Here is a 19,859-nt window from a genome sequence, read left to right as displayed (position 1 = left end):
GAGAGGCTCTTGCTGCCAAGGGAATGCCTGACAGTTTGAAAGACGTTTTGGACACTACAGTAAAAATTGTTAACTTTGTTAAAGCAAGGCTCTTGTCTTGAACTCTTGTCTATTTACGGCACTATGCAATGAAATGGGCAGTGACCATGTAACGCTTTTACAATGCAGAAGTGCGCTGGTTATCAATGGGCAAAGTACTGACACTTTTTTGAATTGAGACGAGCTTAAAGTTTTCTTTACTGGCCATAATTTTCACTTGTCTGACCACTTGCATGATGACGAGTTTCTCACACGACTGGCCATTCTGGGTGATGTTTTTTCTTGCCTGAATGATCTGAATCTAGGATTACAGGGACTCTCCGCAACTATATTCAATGTGCGGGACAAAAATGAGGCTATGATTAAGAAGTTGGAGCTCAGCTCTGTCTGTATTAACAAGGACAACACACAAGTCTTTCCATCACTGTATGATGTTTTGTGTGCAAATGTACTCAAGCTTACGGACAATGTCAAATCTGATATAGCGAATCATCTGAGGGAGTTGGGTGCGCAATTACGCAGGTACTTTCCCAAAACGGATGACACAAACAACTGTATTCGTTATCCTTTTCATGCCCTGCCTCCAGTCTTCTTAACGATATCTGAACAAGAGAGCCTCATCAAAATTGCACCAAGCGGTTCTGTGAAAGTTGAATTAAAATCAGAAGCCACTGCCAGATTTATGGAATTGGCTGCGCTCAGAGTATCCTGTCTTGGCAAATTGCGCTGTTAAGACACTGATGCCCTTTACATCCAAGTACCTATGTGAGAGTGGATTCTCGGCCCTCACTAGCATGAAAACTAAATACAGGCACAGACTGTGCGTGAAAAATGATTTAAGACTGAGACTCTCTCCAATACAACCCAACATTGCAGAGTTATGTGCATCCCTTCAAGCACACCCTTCTCATTAACCTGTGGTGAGTTATTCACAATTTTTGATGAACAAATAAGGTTTTATATGTAATATGGTTAAAAACTAAGCAAAATTATTGATTATTATTATTATTATTATTATTTGTGCCCTGGTCCAATAAGAGCTCTTTGTCACTTCCCACGAGCCGGGTTGTGACAAAAACTCACACTCATTCTTATATTTAATACATGTATAGTATAGTGTGTGTGGCAGGCTTACAATGATGGCAAAAAACTCTATTTGACAGTGCGCTGACCCTGGTGCTAAAGGGGGTACGCAGCTGGAGGTTGAATGTTTGAAGGGGTATGGGACTATAAAAAGTTTGGAAACCACTGCTGTAAACGAACGGTATGCTTTCAGTTGAGCGTACTAGAGCTTTGCCTGTCTACCGGAAGTTGATGCTGTTGCTATGCAACCTCTTGCTAGCTTGTTTCTTTTACCACTTCAGGTGTGTTTTTAAATTCAATCTGGAGTGCCAGAGGGCGCTCAGAGTGCACTCTGGGCGTTCATAAATTCAGAGCATTGTCAGATTGTCCATTTGTAAATTCAGACTGTTCAGAGCGCACACTGGATTCTCTGGCCGAGGAGTAGGGTTGACCCGAGCTTTCTGGCCTCATAACGGCAGTCAAGCACCCAAGCTAACTGGCTAGCTACTTCCAGACACAAATGAGAGAACACCTCACTCTGACCATTTTACTCAACCTAACAGAGCTGGTTAGGCGCCTTCCATGTTTTCCAGACCGTTGGTGACTAACTGTGCTGCTGGCAACAATTTAATTACAATGTTTTGCTTATGTTTACTGACACTGGCCATATTCAATGGGTGTTGAGTGTTCGTAAATTCATCAGTTATTCTGCGCTCTGGTACACTCAGAGGAGAGTGCTCTGAAATTGGAGTAGATAGCCAGAGCGAATTTATGAAAGCACCCGAATGTCCATTGAGAACGCACAACGACTATACCACTTAGCTAAGCTAAGAATGACGGGAATAATCAAGTCAATAAACGTTGGGTAATTAGTTAGATAGCATATAGTTAATATACTGGTAAGTTTGATATATTATAAGCCAACTAACATACCAGTACATACTGCTGTAATGATATGCTATGTGGTTCATAAGGATAGCGTAGCTAACAAATTGTCAGCCAATATAACGTATAATCTAACTTATTTGAAAAGTCATTGCTTTATTACATTGCTCAATGTTTTAACATTTGTCATAATTAGTTAAAGCAATGAATTTGTATCCACTCTCGTTGGACTTCGCGCTGCATATTTTCTGCCATTGTGAAGCCACGCCCATTTTCTGAAGAATTGCATTATGGGCCCTAAAAGTACAGAAATAGTGTCCACTGCTTGTATACTTCGTATTTTGGCAAATGTGGTACAACATCCGGGAACTTTTGGCATACTCACTATATCCATACTATGACCAATAAGCATACTATATACTCAATTTATGTCATAAATAGTATGGTTAGTATGAGTATTTGAACACAGCTCATGAGTTCAAAACAGTTAACCTAATCTAGCAAAAGTCTTATTGAAACATTATTCAAAAACCTCCAGATAACCTATAATTTCCGTTCTCAAAACTTAAAAAAAAAAAAAAAAAATCCCAGTAAAAAGTTAAAGGAACAATAGTAAGATGTTCTCAGAACCTCCCTGCAACCTAAAATGTATGTTCCCAGAACAGGTGACATTTTCACTTACATTCTCAGAACGGTAAAACTGAACGTTTTTAAAAAAACGGTCAGGTACGTATGGCTTTGTTCCCAGAACCAATGGGAAACCGAAAACTTGCGCTCCCACAACTTCCAAAGAACAAAATGTGCTAGCTGGGTAATGATAATGAACCGTATGCTCTCAATCATTAGAGGACGGATGGACAGGTTGGCTGGCCAGGGATCTCCTACTGTGATGGAGATGCACCAAAAATAGTCCTCCTCATAGAATTGGGCAGATGAAAATTTGATGAGGGACAGCGTGCTGCTGAAATATTCTGTGTGCCTTCATAAGGACACCCTCTTTTGTTTGGGCCCCTGGGGGCATGGGATCCATGTAGGCTGCCATGATATTTACGCCTGAGGTGCTGCTGGCATACAAGTAGGATCCCACACTTAGCAGCCTTTCAAAGATCCCATATCTGCAAACGTTGCTCGCTGCATAAAAACCAGACATTTCCAGCCTTTTCCTAAGAGACAAATCGTCCGCAGAGTAACCTTTGAAAAAACTGGCATCATTGGGGAAACAAACCGCTCTTCACTTCAAATGATGCTTTACTCCCTCAATTAAGCCCTTGTAAATTTACATTTCAATATTTCCCTCTACAAATAGAAACCTTTATCCTCTTCTTGCTTAACATCTTACTTCAGCAATCTGGGAGATATAGTTTATTGTCAAACTCTAACGATAAAAAGACCCAAAATTATCCTTAACCTGCTGAGTGACAATTCATTTTTTTCTTTATTTAACCTTTATTGTAATGCAAAGCTAGTCAGAGGATTACTTTTTTATTCACAAATTGACACACTAGAAGCTCACAGTGTCAAATGGCTGTTTCATCTCATTGGGTAATGATGATCCAACAGTAACCAACCCCCCAAAAAGTATGTTTTATTGTCACATACACCGGATAGCAGAGCAGGGGGACTGGGGAGAGCAAGCGTGGGAGAGAGTGTGCTGTTCTCCACTCATACAGAGCTTACTTCCTGAGATGACAGCATTAATTCCTCATGTTCCAACCCCCTGAAATGTTAATTTCATTAGCCGCATTAGGGTTGAACTGTAAGTGTTGGAGTACCAGACGGCGAGCAGTGTTTTCTATTTTCATAATTCATCTGCAACCCAAAGCTGACAACGACAGGGCAGAAAGCATGGACTAGTTAACTCTTATCATCCTAAGCCTGGGCAGAGCATCATTAGTCATACAATAAGCTACTCGCCTACAGGGAAACACAGAGAGAAAATAACTGTTGGAAAACTATGGTTCAGTACAGTATGTCTTGTGAACAGGCATACTGTACTGATATATTGTATGCCTACTATACATTCAGTGGGAGCAGACAGAAATTCCTTAAAAGGCTTTCAAATGAAAGTTAGAAACAGACATAATAACACAATGCATTTCACATACATTTTCTAGAAAGGTCCGTTTCTGCAGACAGTCTTGAAAATGTAAATACCCGAGTGGCTGTATCACAACCGGCCGTGATTGGGAGTCCCATAGGGCGGCACACAATTGGCCCAGCGTCGTCCGGGTTTGGCCGGGGTAGGCCGTCATTGTAAATAAGAATTTGTTCTTAACTGACTTGCCTAGTTAAATAAAGGTTAAATAAAAATATATAAAACAAATTTAAATGAGAAGAGCATGTGCCTCGACAAAGCAACAAAGTTCACAAAATCAAGTGCTGAGTCAGCGTGATTCCACAAAATGTTACTACACTCCATGCCACTGTGTGAGTGTGTGTGCCATTTCATGCCGTGCACAGGTGTCATCATGTCAGCCAGGTTTCGGCTCTATTGGCAGAATCCCTCAGACAAACAAACTGTATGTGCACAAACTAAGTGACGCCTTGCAGTTTCCTCCAGAAGTATATCATTATTGATAATCTTTTCAAAATTAACCTTTTCTTAACACACAGGTACAGGATTGGATGGCAGGTAGAAGAGGATGCTGTCTCGAGAGAAAGAAAGAGCTGAATCAGAACATCTTTAAAAGTAATGTAATGTACTGGCTGAGTGCTGACTACACTCATCTTCATTAACTGCTGAAGGACATAGCAGAAAGATGAGGAAGACCACAAAACAGAAGAATCTGATGAAGAGGACTTCCCACTCAATTAACAGTCCTTTGGGTTTTGATTCAGTGCTACCGACAAAACACACTAAACATACTACTAATGATATGATATATGATGTATTTACACTGAGTGTACAAAACATTAAGAACACCTTAATATTGAGTTGTGCCCCCTTTTGCCCCTCAGAACAGCCTCAATTCGTTGACGCATGGACTCTACAACACGCATGGATTTGGCGCCCCCCCTTGGGTTGTGCCATGGCGGAGATCGTTGTGGGCTATACTCGGCCTTGTCTTAGGACGGTAAGTTGGTGGTTGGAGACATCCCTCTAGTGGTGTGGGGGCTGTGCTTTGGCAAAGTGGGTGGGGTTATATCCTGCCTGTTTGGCCCTGTCCGGGGGTATCATCGGATGGGGCCACAGTGTCTTCTGATCCCTCCTGTCTCAGCCTCCAGTATTTATGCTGCAGTAGTTTATGTGTCGGGGGGCTAGGGTCAGTCTGTTACATCTGGAGTATTTCTCTCGTCTTATCCGGTGTTCTGTGTGAATTTAAATATGCTCTCTCTAATTCTCTCTTTCTGTCTTTCTCTCGGAGGACCTGAGCCCTAGGACCATGCCCCAGGACTACCTGGTATGATGACTCCTTGCTGTCCCCAGTCCACCTGGCCGTGCTGCTGCTCCAGTTTCAACTGTTCTGCCTGCGGCTATGGAACCCTGACCTGTTCACCGGACGTGCTTGTTGCACCCTCGACAACTACTATGATTATTATTATTTGACCATGCTGGTCATTTATGAACATTTTAACATCTTGACCATGTTCTGTTATAATATCCACCCTGCACAGCCAGAAGAGGACTGGCCACCCCTCATAGCCTGGTTCCTCTCTAGGTTTCTTCCTAGGTTTTTGGCCTTTCTAGGGAGTTTTTCCTAGGGAGTTTTTCCTAGCCACCGTGCTTCTTTCACATGCATTGCTTGCTGTTTGGGGTTTTAGGCTGGGTTTCTGTACAGCACTTTGAGATGTCAGCTGATGTACGAAGGGCTATATAAATAAATTTGATTTGATTTGATTCCACATGGATGCTGGCCCATGATGACTCCAATGCTTCCCACAGTTGTGTCAAGTTAGCCGGATGTCCTTTGGGTGGTGGACCTTTGGGTGTTGATACATGTTGAAAATGTTGAGCGTAAAAAACCCAGCAGCATTGCAGTTCTTGACACACTCAAACCGTTGTGCCTGGCACCTACTATCATACCCTGTTCAAAGGCACTGAAAGGGATACTTCGGGATTTTGGCAAAGAGTTATTTCATCTATTTCCCCAGAGTCAGGTGAACTTGTGGATACCATTTTTATGTCTCTGCATGCTAGCAGATACCCATAGACTTCCAGTCATTACGCTAACACTAGTTAGCATTGGCTCGCAAAACTCCCTCTAACTTCCTTCATACCGTCAACAGACATAAAAATGGTATCCACCAGTTCATCGGACTGGAAGTAGATAAAGGGTCTCATTGCCCGTAGTATCCCATAAATCTTTTTCTTGCCAATTCACCCTCTCGATGGCAAGCAAATCCTTCTTTAACCTGTATCCTCCCCTTCATCTACACTGATTGAAGTGGATTTAACAAGTGACATCAATAAGGGATGATAGTTTTCACCTGGATTCAACTGGTCAGTCTATGACAATGTTTTTTACACTCAGTGTAATTACTGACTACACACTGCTGAAAGACTTAGCAGAAGATGAGGAAGACCAGAAAACAGAAGAATCTGATGAAGAGGACTTCACACTCAATTAACAGTCCTGTCGGTTTTGATTCAGTGGTACAGACAAAACATACTGAACATACCAGTAATGATATATGTACTGTATATAATTACTTGTACAATGGAAGGGCAGGCATCCATTCCCTTGTGGTTTTCCGACTCCAGACAGGGCGCGACTGCGCATTTGACCTCACCCTCACTGAAGCTAAGGCCCATTGCTGGATGTTTGACAGACAGCACTGATTGTGATGGCATAAGGACTTTTTTAGAAGCAAACTCACAAGTCTCATGAAAGTTGTTTAAGTGCCCTCTCCCCTCACTCCCAACCTGCAACCATTCAATTCATAATGTTCTTCCTCATACTACTGCTCCACAGCACACGATTTCACTCTAGAAGCACAAGCTGCTCCCAAAACTAGGCCAAGTCCTGCATCATGCACAACCAATTGCAGACCAAAGCAAAAATGTACAGAAAGACTGTAGCCTATAGACACCGTAGCAGCAGTGCACTAACTTCATCCCTACCCTTACCCAAGACAACAAAGTTGTGCTGAGGTCATACTGACATGTGTTCTTCTGTGCTCTACAGAGATCTATCCAGAGTGTGCCCTCAAGTGAGTCAGTTCCAGATACACGTGTCCTTGTTACCCCCGCTCAAATAATGACCTTACAAGGACATAGGCAGGTAAAAAAAAAATGGTGTCAGAGACCAGCCCTTTGTCACAGTGACAGTTAAGGATATATCCCATAATACTTTACACATCTGTGATTGGACAGGCCCCTAAGGCTGAGAGGGTCACTGCCAGGTGTGACAGACTGTCATCTTAGGGAGACCCTCTCTCTGGGCTCCTTGTAATATTAGCCACCCTGTCTTCTTCACAGCTCAAATCCCTCCACAGTCACAACACAGCGCAGCAACACCAGCAATGGAGAAAAGCCACTCCGAGCTCCCTCCAAGCTGTACACAGGCCTGAGAGGACACCGTTTGACAAATATCTGGACGCAATGCCGACTGGACTGTCTGTGTGGATATAAATGATAGGCTGGAAAACTCTCTCCAATGGTAGAGTTCTCATTCCAACACTGCTAAACACAGTTAACAAAGTAATGCCTGTGTTCTGTATATTACTATATTATTAACAGCCATTGTGGGCTGGGGTGGTGCATGTTTAGAGGTGGTTGGATTGGGAGGACCTGGAGAGAAATAGTGTCTGTCCTATTGGTCTCTCCCATAATCCACTTACTTTCTAAGAGCTTACCGTCTGGATACATGTTAGTTTAATTTTTTTACATGGAGCTGTTTTCCAACGGGAGAGGAAGCAGGAGATTTAAAGGGAGAGAGGTCAAAATGTCACAGTCAGCTTTGCTTACAGGATCCTTGTGGAAAAAAATTCATCATGTTAGCACGCAGAGGTATTCCTCCACACTTATATAATCAGGTTGCCCATGTGTCTCCCTAGTCCCAGCCCAAGGAAATCCCCTGTTCCACAGTCACTTAGTTAGACTGTGTGGAAGGAGGATCAGGCCTAACATTATACAGTATTACATTCTCACTACCTAGGTTTTGGAGAAGAAAAAGAAAAAAAAAAAATCACAGAAACCCAACAGGCAAAAGTTAGCGCCTGGAACCCTAACTTGAGACAAGCCTGTGAACTTCAAGCTTTTGTGGAAAAGTATTAATTATAAACAGTTGTTAGTGTCAAGGTCCTTTTCCCCACTGTGACAGGTGCCGAAACAGGACCAAAGTTTACACAGACCATGTCACAGAGCCCAGGCAGATGAAGACAGCATTAGTGGGGCCTCGGTCTGTCTGACACTTGGGTTTCTGCTGACAGCTCGACGTCTCCTATCATTGTGTATTAGAGGAAGGTGGGCGAGGAGGTCAGACGGATGATGGCTATGCCAATATATTACACCCAACAACTGGAGCCATCTGTCTCCCGAAACAAGATAATACTGTATGCACCAGGGTCACTCTCACACTAACCTAACATAGCAGGCGTAAAAGATACACCTGAAACTAGATCCCCTACTTATTGGTCTTGACAAGAAGAAAAATAAATAAAAACCTCCCGACAGTTTTATCTTCTGTGCTGTTCAACCAATCCAGTAAATGTGGAGGAGGAGTTAAGGTGGAGTGTCGCCTTGTTAACGTCCAAAAGTGGAAGTCACATCACAGGCTCTCTTTCCATTTCCCCTCAAAACTGGAACATCTGGTTGTTGGGGACTGGACAGAGGTCACTCTCACCCCAATCCACCTATCAATGACAGCGTCCCTATTTTCACCCTTTATTTAATAGTTTCCTGATTGTCACAATATGATTCATTTAGATATGTGTTTGTATAATACAAACCAAGGGTTTTCAAATGCCTTCTGGACACAAATAGGCTTCACACCATAAAGATTGTGTAATGTTCTATTTGTAGACTACCCGGCCAGCTCAACTTCATCCACACCAGCTGGTGATTATTTAGATATTGCCGTATCAGGCTTGTGTGTGTGCGGTTTAGTCGTTTTCTAAGCAGACAGATTAATGTGGGACAGTAATGAATCCGTGCACGCTGAGTGACCAGAGTGGAGGTCTGAGAATGGTTTCCTTCTTTTCTTCTTGTTCTATCCTTCTTTTAACAGGCGCACGGACAGAATGGGAGAAACAGATGCATCTGGTTTGCCCTAGTACGCTGTTTCTCAAAATAATTTGTGCCATCAAAGGACAGGCAAGCTACGGTCCTTCCTCCTTGAGGCCGCTTCAAACTAGCACTTTGAGGAACGAGGGAGGAGGGAGAAGGAGCAGTGGGAGGAGAGGAGGAAGGTGAGGTGAAGGAGGAGGGGGGTGGAGAAGGAGGAGGGGGAGGAGAGAAGGGGAAGAGGAGGTGGAGGCAAAGAGGGAGATGAGGAAAGAAAAGGGGGAGTAGGAGAAGGAGTCAGTTCCATCCCTGTGCTGATGGGCCTGATGTCTTTACAGAGCCCTGGGCCTCCTCTGTGTGTGCAGTCCATTTAGACACACACACACACACACACACACACACACACACACACACACACACACACACACACACACACACACAGGCCATCAGGGAAGCCGTCCCATCCCCTTCAGTTAAACACTGCAAGCACTTCTCAATACTTAGGGATGATCAAAATATCCAAGAAGAATTTCCTGGTGGTTATTAGCTTAACATGTCCCTATTCCCTGATCATTATAAACCAGTGAACATCAGTCATGGGCTCTTTACCTTATCTCTCTGTGTCCATTTGACCGCTCAACTTCCCATACCCCCATCCTCAACCCCCTTTAAAAACAATTTGCTCTTTGACGTACAGGAATAACTATTGATTGACAGCTTGTATTACCGGAGGTTTGGGCAATGCAATGATGCCTGGAGGGGCTAATTCATACATTTTCATCAATATTTATATTAGCAAAGGTTACTGATTTAGCACTAAGATTGGATTGCTATAGATTTGACTGTCAGTAGAAAGAGCGACCGTTTCTTTGACAGTATCAAGCCGGTTTGTGTTTCAGACCATTTCCTGCACAGCTCCTCATCAGAAACCAAGACCTTGGCCACTATTTCCTTCTGGACTATTGCATACAGTGTACACTGTACGGTATAACATTAGGACTGTGCATTTTGCCATTTGACTACAAAAAAAGACCCTTACTCAAATATCTTTGCAAGATATATTGTCCAATGAGGCAGGGAAAGGTAAAGGTGTGTGTATTTACCTGGCTGGTACATCTATGTTGGAGATGGCGTAGAAGTATTTGAGGAGGTTGTCTCTCTGGACGTAGGTTCCCCCCAGGGCCGGCTTCAGCAGCCTCAGTCTCAGGTTGGTGAAGGTGAAGAAGTCCCTCAGGCCCTTCATACTCTCCATGCGTGTGTACAGGCTGTCCATATTGAGCAGCTTGGGCCCTGCGAAGATAGCAAAGCGCGCCATCACCTCGAAGCGCAGCACCTTCTCGTTCTTGGAGCCCACCCAGCGAGAGTACTGCTCGGTACAGATGACCCGAGTCACGTTTGTCGCCGACAGGTCCTGCACCCGCTTGGCGGGCATGTCGAAGGCGTCCATGCAGTCGTCGGCGTAGAACTGGTAGGGCTGCCAGGTGCGCCCTTTGTCCAGGGACTTGTCCAGCACCATGATGGTGGGGCGGCCATACTCAAAAGTGACCTGGATGTCATCGGTCAGCTCCAAGCTCTTGTTCCAGGCCAGGGAGATGTTGGCCAGCAGGGGCTCTGGGTAGCGGCTCCACGTCACCGTCTGCCAGTAGGTGATGAGGCCGCTGCTCTCACGGTCCTGCATCAGCTGGGGAGGGTGAGCCAGGTCCGGGTTGGAGGCGTCACATTCGTCACTACACAGGTACGGGTTCTCCTGAAAGAGGGACATGGGGGGAAAGACAACTGGTCAGTGTTGGAAAACACTGTTCAACTCCCTTCCCTTTAGAATATAGTACACATTTACTATCTCACCATTTTATAACATTCTAAATCCATACTGAGTTTTTATTTCATTCAGCATAGTGTCTATGAATTATACTCTAAGAAAAAAGGGTTCCAAAAGCGTCTTTAGGCTGTCCCCATAAGACAACCCTTTTTGGTTCCTATGTAGAACCGTCTGTGGAAAGGCTTCTACATGGAACCAAAAAGGGTTCTACCTAGAACCAAAATGGTTCTACCTGGAACCAAATAGGGTTCTTTAAATGGTTATCCTATGGGGGTAGCCAAAGAACCCTTTTAAGTTCTAGATAGCACCTTTTTTGTAGGAATGACTCCCTAAAAGGTTCCCACAAGCTCACAAAGTACGCAACTGATCTTTTTGTAGTATTTATTGGTTCTTTGGAAGCCTTTGCTTATGAGAAACAAGTCAGATAAAATGAAAGTAACATTTGCATTATCTTATGTAGGCTACTTCCCCCCCAACAAAGAAAGCTTAAACAACCTGGAAATAGATTGTTTTGAACAATCTGGCCAACCTTTTTAATGGGTCCCCCTGGGACCATGTTTGTGTGTTTGTCCCAACATGTTAACACGCTCAGCATATGTCTCCATTAAACACTTTGTAGGCTGTGTTTGGTGGATATCCATCTGGGAATTGCCCTGTATACAGGACTCATTGCCTCTGGTTATAACAGCACTCATTTAATGCATATTGTGAATTAGTGTTTCCATTTAATCAAATGACATCACTCAACAACAAAGAACATCAGAAAGACTAATGAGATGGGTTGCATACCTAAATGTCTGAAAATAGATAGCTTCAACAGTGTTGAGGACTAACACTACTCTACTGACACCGATGGATTACACACGGAATGGATCAACAAGGGGGGTTGCCTGCTATGTGGTCATCCCTGACCTCTAACTCCCAGTGTCAATACGTCACATTGGTCTGCCTGTGTGAAAACTGTCACACTCGTCACCAACAGTCATACTCACCCACAAAGCTCCCAGGCCTGGGTTCAAATACTATTTGAATTTGTATTTGTGGTCTAGCAAAAATTAAGGCAGTAATATACATTATAACAAAAAAAGGTAACATTAAAATACATTTTACAACAGGTTTCACAATACATTAAGTGTGTGCAAATCATCTCAAATACTGTATTAGTGCTTGACTGAGCTTGCCTGTTGCAATTGAACCAATAGAAAATTCTACAAAATGTCTTAAACCCCAGCTTCCTGGAACTCCAGACAGACAGGCATTAGATACATTTCAAATATACTGAACAAAAATATAAAACGCAACATGTAAAGTGTTGGTCCCATGTTACATGAGCTGAAATAAAATATCCCCAAAATGTTCCATACGCACAAAAAGCTCTCTCTAAAATGTTGTGCAGAAATGTGTTATATCCCTGTTAGTGAGCATTTCTCCTTTGCCAAGATAATCCATCCACCTGACAGGTGTGGCATATCAAGAAGTTGATTAAACAGCATGATCATTACCCAGGTGTACCTTGTGCTGGGGAAAATAAAGGCCACTGTAAAATATGCAGTTTCGTCACACAACACAATGCCATAGATGTCTCAAGTTTTGAGGGAGCGTGCAATTGGTATGCTGACTGCAGGAATGTCCACCAGAACTGTTGCCAGAGAATTTAATGTTCAGTTCTCTACCATAAGCTGCCTCCAATGTCGCTTTAGAGAATTTGCCAGTAAGTCCAATCAGCTTCACAACCACAGACCACGTGTAACCACGCCAGCCCAGGACCTCCACATCTGCTTCTTCACCTGTGGGATCGTCTGAGACGAGCCACCCGGACAGCTGATGAAACAGTGGGTTTGCAAACTGATGAATTTCTGCACAAACTGCCAGAAACCGTCTCACAGAAGTGCATCTACGTTCTTGTCATCCTCACCAGAGTCTTGACCTGACTGCAGTTCGGCGTCATAACCGACTTAGTGGGAAAATGCTCACCTTTGATGGCCACTGGCACGCTGGAGAAGTGTGCTCTTCACAGATGAATCCCCATGTCGCAAATATCTATACACAATTCTTGGAAGCTGAAAATGTCCCAGTTCTTCCATGGCCTGACTACTCACCAGACATGTCACCCATTGAGCATGTTTGAGATGAACTGAATCGATGTGTACGATAGCATGTTCCAGTTCCCACCAATATCCAAAAACTTTGCACAGCCATTGAAGAGGAGTGGAACAACATTCCACAATCAAACAGCCTGCGAAGGAGATGTGTCACTTTGCATGGGGCAAATGGTGGTCATCCTAGATACTGACTGGTTTTCTGATCCACGCCCCTACCTTTTTTTAAGGCATCTATGACAAACAAATGCATAGCTGTATTCCCAGTCATGTGAAATCCATAGATTAGGGCCTAATGAATTTATTTCAATTGACTGATTACCTTATATGAACTGTAACTCAGTAAAGTTTTAGAAATTGTTGCATGTTGCGTTTATATTTTTGATCAGTGTAGTATTTCAACCTAGGTCTGATGGCTGATTTGGCTAGAGTACTGTAAAAACCACAGCTTTTTTGAATGCGTGTGTGTGAGTATGAAAGTGCATGTGTGTTTATGTGGATGTATGCATGCCAGATTGTAGGATTATTGCCTGCTCACACAGGATAGTGGTACATTAATCCCCCTGTATGTTCATGGCATTATGAGAACCACACACACAACAGGTGCACAGTTTCCTCTACCTTTAGCCCACAATCCTAGCCTCCCTCTGCAGAGCACACAAATCCATTCCAACTGCTACACCAGGTGGCTTTCTCCACTAAACCGCTCCAGCAATTATCCACACAGGATTCCTGTAACAGTTAACAAACCCAGAATGGATCGCTCTCACTCTCTCTCTCACACACACAAACTGGATGTGATCGTGCACCTCGATCCCCTTTCAGTGACCAACAGGTCTTGTGTGTTTTGAGACAATCCAACGTTCCATCTATTCTGATAACAGAGGGGTTTCTCTCTCTGTTAGAGAGGAAGCCCTCCACTGATTTCCCCCCCTTTAAGATGTAGTCTAATAGCATTAGTAAGGCACTACGGCCTGTAACCAAGGATCGCTGCCCTCAGAATAGGGTTGCACATTTTGGGGAATATTCAGAGGTGGAAACTTTCTGTGGGAATTAACGGGAATATATGGGAATTAATGGAAATATGCAAGTTAATATTAATACCATAAATATTAATACTAATACAGTCGTGAAGAGGGCACGACAAAGCCTATTCCCCCTCAGGAAACTAAAAAGATTTGGCATGGGTCCTGAGATCCTCAAAAGGTTCTACAGCTGCAACATCGAGAGCATCCTGACTGGTTGCATCACTTCCTGGTACGGCAACTGCTCGGCCTCTGACCGCAAGGCACTACAGAGGGTAGTGCGTACGGCCCAGTACATCACTGGGGCTAAGCTGCTTGCCATCCAGGACCTCTACACCAGGCGGTGTCAGAGGAAGGACCTAAAAATTGTCAAAGACCCCAGCCACCCCAGTCATAGATTGTTCTCTCTACTACCGCATGGCAAGCGGTACCGGAGTGCCAAGTCTAGGACAAAAAGGCTTCTCAACAGTTTCTACCCCCAAGCCATAAGACAAGACTCCTGAACAGGTATTTAAATGGCTACCCAGACTATTTGCATTGTGTGCCCCCCCCCCCTCTTTTTACGCTGCGGCTACTATCTGGTTATCATATATGCATAGTCACTTTAACTATACATTCATGTGCATACTACCTCAAATTGGGCCGACCAACCAGTGCTCCCACACAGTGGCTAACCGGGCTATCTGCATTGTGTCCCACCCACCACCTGCCAACCCCTCTTTTACGCTACTGCTACTCTCTGTTCATCATATATGCATAGTCACTTTAACCATATATACACATGTACATACTACCTCAAATCAGCCTGACTAACCGGTGTCTGTATGTAGCCTCGCTACTTTTATAGCCTCGCTACTGTATATAGCCTGTCTTTCTACTGTTGTTTTATTTCTTTACCTACCTATTGTTCACCTAATACCTTTTTTGCACTATTGGTTAGAGCCTGTAAGTAAGCATTTCACTGTAAGGTCTACACCTGTTCTATTCAGCGCACGTGACAAATAAACTTTGATTTAAAATGTATATGTTTTTTGTATTGGATATATTTACCATATTATATGGAGACAGAAACAAACATTTTACCTCATAAGTAGACATAATTGCAAATTATTAAATACTTCCAATATCAATAAAAATACAATTTAGTTACGAATTTAACTTTAATTAAATGAGTTGACTCTTCACATTGGATGATTTCACTGAACAACGAAAGGGAATATTGAATGATCCATCGCATCTCCCAAAAACGTTTTCAACATACATCTGTAAAATGATAGTTTCTAGAAACTAAAGGTTTGGTTGTCTTCCATGTCTTCTCCCTGGACCTCCTCAATGTCCACCTCTTGAACATCAGACTGAGGCCTCATCTTCACTGTCACTTTTCAACCTTGTTGAGGATGGCTCGTTGTCAGGCTCAAAAAGCCTCAAATTTGCCCGGATGGCCACTGATTTTTCAACCCATGTATTGGTCAGCCTGTTGTGTGCTTTGGTGTGTGTGTTCCCAAACAAAGGCCAGTTGCGCTCTGAGGCAGCTGATTTTGGTGGATGATAGAGGCAACAGGGGAAAGAGCCTCAGATCCACAAAGTCTCCTCAGCCACCTGGTTTAAGGGACATGTTGGCACGACTGCCAAATTGCATCTCCATCCCAAAGCCCTTGCTTGGAAGTGTACTTTGCCAGACTGCCATGAACCTTGCCCTCATCCAGGCCAAGGTGGCGAGACACGGTAGTGATGACACCATAGGCCTTGTTGATCTCTGCACCTGACAGGATGCTCTTGCCAGCATACTTGGGGTCCAACATGTACGCTGCGGCGTGTATGTGCTTCAGGCAGAAGTCTTTACGCTTTTTGATGTATTTCAGAACTGCAGTTTCCTCTGCTTGGAGCAACAGTGAAGTGGGCATGGTAGTACGGATTTCTTCTCTTACATCTGCAAGCAGAGTCTGAACATCAGACAGAATGGCATTGTCTCCCTCAATCCGTGCAATGGCTACTGCTATAGGTTTCAGGAGTTTCAGGCTGCTTACCACTCTCTCCCAAACCCATCAGAGATGACTGCAATACAGTCTGCTTTCTCTATGATTTGCTTGACCTTCACTTGAACTCTGTTGAACTCTGCATCCAGCAAATGAGTAGATAAAGCATGTCTCGTTGGAGAGGTGTATGCTGGGCGAAGAACATTCAGAAATCTCTTCCAATACACATTGCCTTTGAGCATCAGCGGTGAACCAGTTGCATACACAGCTCGAGCAAGACATTCATCAGCATTTCTCTGACTACGTTCCTCCATTGAGTCAAAAAAAACTTCTGATTCCAGGAGGACCATGAGCTGTTGCTATTGATACATCATTTTCACCTCAAATAGAAGTAGAGGGACTTTTATCAGAGGTTGCTTTTTGTCAGGGTTGAGGGAACTTTAAGCACTGCATCTTTGTTGCATTCTTCACATATGATTTGGCACAGTATTTGCAAATGTACACCGCTTTTCCTTCTACATTAGCTGCAGTGAAATGTCTCCACACATCTGATAGTGCCGGTGGCATTTTACGGTAAAGATTAGAATTTTTATTTTTTTTTAAAACCCCAAATACAATTCCATGTACAGATAAATTGTTAAGCAGTTAGATTAAACAACTCCTTTGTAAGATAAATGTTTTAAAATGAAACATGTACGGAAACAGGTGAATTAACACTCCTCAGTTAGCAGACTTAAGCAAGCTAAAACCCACATGGTAGCAAAAACTAACTAGCAGAAATTGTTATCAATTCAGAAAATATTTAAACACACTTTGTTGTAGGCTACTATTTACTAGTTAACAAAAAATTGTGTCATATAAAATATATTCACCCCACCCAGTATTGTAATCAAAACTTACCAGAAAGCATGTAGTCCTTGGCTCAGACAGTATAGTAGTGTGGGCTCAATAGCATCTCATTAGTGTGCAAGATCATGAGATTCAGCTGTACAGTCGTGGCCAAAAGTTTTGAGAATGACACAATTTTAATTTTTACAAAGTCTGCTGCCTGAGTTTGTATGATGGCAATTTGCACTTACTCCAGAATGTTATGAAGAGTGATCAGATGAATTGCAAAGTCCCTCTTTGCCATGCAAATGACCTGAATCCCCCAAAAACATTTCCACTGCATTTCAGCCCTGCCACAAAATGACCAGCTGACATGTCAGTGATTCTTTCGTTAACACAGGTGTGAGTGTTGACGAGGACAAGGCTGGAGATCACTGTCATGCTGATTGAGTTCGAATAACAGACTGGAATCTCCAAAAGGAGGGTGGTGCTTGGAATCATTGTTCTTCCTCTGTCAACCATGGTTACCTCCAAGGAAACACGTGGCGTCATCATTGCTTTGCACAAAAAGGGCTTCACAGGCAAGGATATTGCTGCCAGTAAGATTGCACGTAAATCAACCATTTATCAGATCATCAAGAACTTCAAGGAGAGCAGTTCAATTGTTGTGAAGAAAGCTTCAGAGCACCCAAGAAAGTCCAAGTGCCAGGACCGTCTCCCAAAGTTAATTCAGCTGCGGGATCGGGGCACCACCAGTACAGAGCTTGCTCAGGAATGGCAGCAGGCAGGTGTGAGTGCATCTGCACGCACAGTGAGGCGAAGACTTTTGGAGGATGGCCTGGTGTCAAGAAGGGCAGCAAAGAAGCCACTTCTCTCCAGGAAAAACATCAGGGACAGACTGATATTCTGCAAAAGGTACAGGGATTGGACTGCTGAGGACTGGGGTAAAGTCATTTTCTCCGATGAATACCCTTTCCGATTGTTTGGGGCATCCGGAAAAAAGCTTGTCCGGAGAAGACAAGGTGAGCGCTACCATCAGTCCTGTGTCATGCCAACAGTAAAGCATCCTGAGACCATTCATGTGTGGGGTTGCTTCTCAGCCAACGGAGTGGGCTCACTCACAATTTTGCCTAAGAACACAGCCATGAATAAAGAATGGTACCAACACATCCTCCGAGAGCAACTTCTCCCAACCATCCAGGAACAGTGGCCTCCAACTGCTCTTAAACACAAGTAAAACTAAATGCATGCTCTTCAACCGATCGCTGCCTGCACCTGCCCGTCCATCCAGTATCACCACTCTGAACGGTTCTGACTTAGAATATGTGGACAACTACAAATACCTAGGTGTCTGGTTAGACTGGAAACTCTCCTTTCAGACTCACATCAAACATCTCCAATCCAAAGTTAAATCTAGAATTGGCTTCCTATTTTGCAACAAAGCATCCTTCACTCATGCTGCCAAACATACCCTCGTAAAACTGACCATCCTACCGATCCTCGACGATGTCATTTACAAAATAGCCTCCAATACCCTACTCAATAAATTGGATGCAGTCTATCACAGTGCCATCCGTTTTGTCAACAAAGCCCCATATACTACCCACCACTGCGACCTGAACGCTCTCGTTGGCTGGCCCTCGCTTCATACTCGTCGCTAAACCCACTCCAGGTCATCTACAAGACCCTGCTAGGTAAAGTTCCCCCTTATCTCAGCTCGCTGGTCACCATAGCAGCACCCACTCGTAGCACACGCTCCAGCAGGTATATCTCTCTGGTCACCCCCAAAGCCAATTGCTCCTTCGGCCATCTCTCCTTCCAGTTCTCTGCTGCCAATGACTGGAACGAACTACAAAAATCTCTAAAACTGGAAACACTTCTCTCCCACTAGTTTTAAGCACCAGCTGTCAGAGCAGCTCACAGATTACTGCACCTGTACATAGCTCATCTATAATTTAGCCCAAACAACTACCTCTTCCCCTACTGTATTTATTTAGCTCCTTTGCACCCCATTATTTCTACTTTGCACTTTCTTCCACTGCAAATCTACCATTCCAGTGTTTTACTTGCTATATTGTATTTACTTCACCACCATGGCCATTTTGCCTTTACCTCCCTTATCTCACCTCATTTGCTCACTTTGTAGATAGACTTATTTTTCTACTATATTATTGACTGCATGTTTGTTTTACTCCATGTGTAACTCTGTGTTGTTGTATGTGTCAAACTGCTTGCTTTATCTTGACCAGGTCGCAATTGTAAATGACAACTTGTTCTCAACTTGCCTACCTGGTTAAATAAAGGTGAAATATTTTTTTTTTTTTAAATAAGGCAAAAGTGATAACTAAATGGCTTGGGGAACAAAACATCGATATTTTGGGTACATGGCCAGGAAACTCCCCAGACCTTAATCCCATTGAGAGCTTGTGGTCAATTCTCAAGAGGCGGATGGACAAACAAAAACCCACAAATTCTGACAAACTCCAAACATTGATTATGCAAGAATGTGTTGCCATCAGTCAGGATGTGGCCCAAAAGTTAATTGACATCATGCCAGGGTGGATTGCAGAGGTCTTGAAAAAGAAGGGTCAACACTGCAAATATTGACTCTTTGCATCAACTTCATGTAATTGTCAATAAAAGCCTTTGACACTTATGAAATGCTTGTAATTATACTTCAATATTCCATACTAACATCTGACAAAAATATCTAAAGACACTGAAGCAGCAAACTTTGTGGAAATTAATATTTGTGTCATTCCCAAAAGTTTTGGCCACAACTGTACATGTGATGGAAGAATGCACTGTGCATGCAGAGGGTTTCAATTCCATTGAATTGGGGATAGTTTAACCAAAATATGCCACAAGACCTAGAATTGCCTTGTGTATCCCACAAAAGGTTCACCGTTATAAGTGAACTTTTTTTAATGAATTTAAGCAAAATTCCCCAAATTCCCGGGC

At 43.4% G+C, this 19,859-nt stretch overlaps 1 protein-coding gene across 2 annotated transcripts in view; it reads right to left on the bottom strand.

The window, feature by feature from the left end:
• Window positions 1–19,859, bottom strand: part of ntng2a (netrin g2a) — an 82,278-nt gene that overhangs the window by 55,060 nt on the left and 7,359 nt on the right. For both annotated transcript variants that reach the window (XM_014172407.2, XM_014172416.2), the window contains exon 3: window positions 10,255–10,898. In XM_014172407.2, coding sequence (XP_014027882.2) covers window positions 10,255–10,898 — 644 coding nt within the window. The remainder of the gene's footprint in view (window positions 1–10,254; window positions 10,899–19,859) is intronic.

The sequence above is a fragment of the Salmo salar genome, chromosome ssa24 (genome assembly GCF_905237065.1).
Source record: "Salmo salar chromosome ssa24, Ssal_v3.1, whole genome shotgun sequence".
Lineage (NCBI taxonomy): Eukaryota > Metazoa > Chordata > Actinopteri > Salmoniformes > Salmonidae > Salmo > Salmo salar.
Note: the sequence above shows the minus strand (reverse complement) of the source record. Positions and strands in the feature narration are given on the sequence as shown.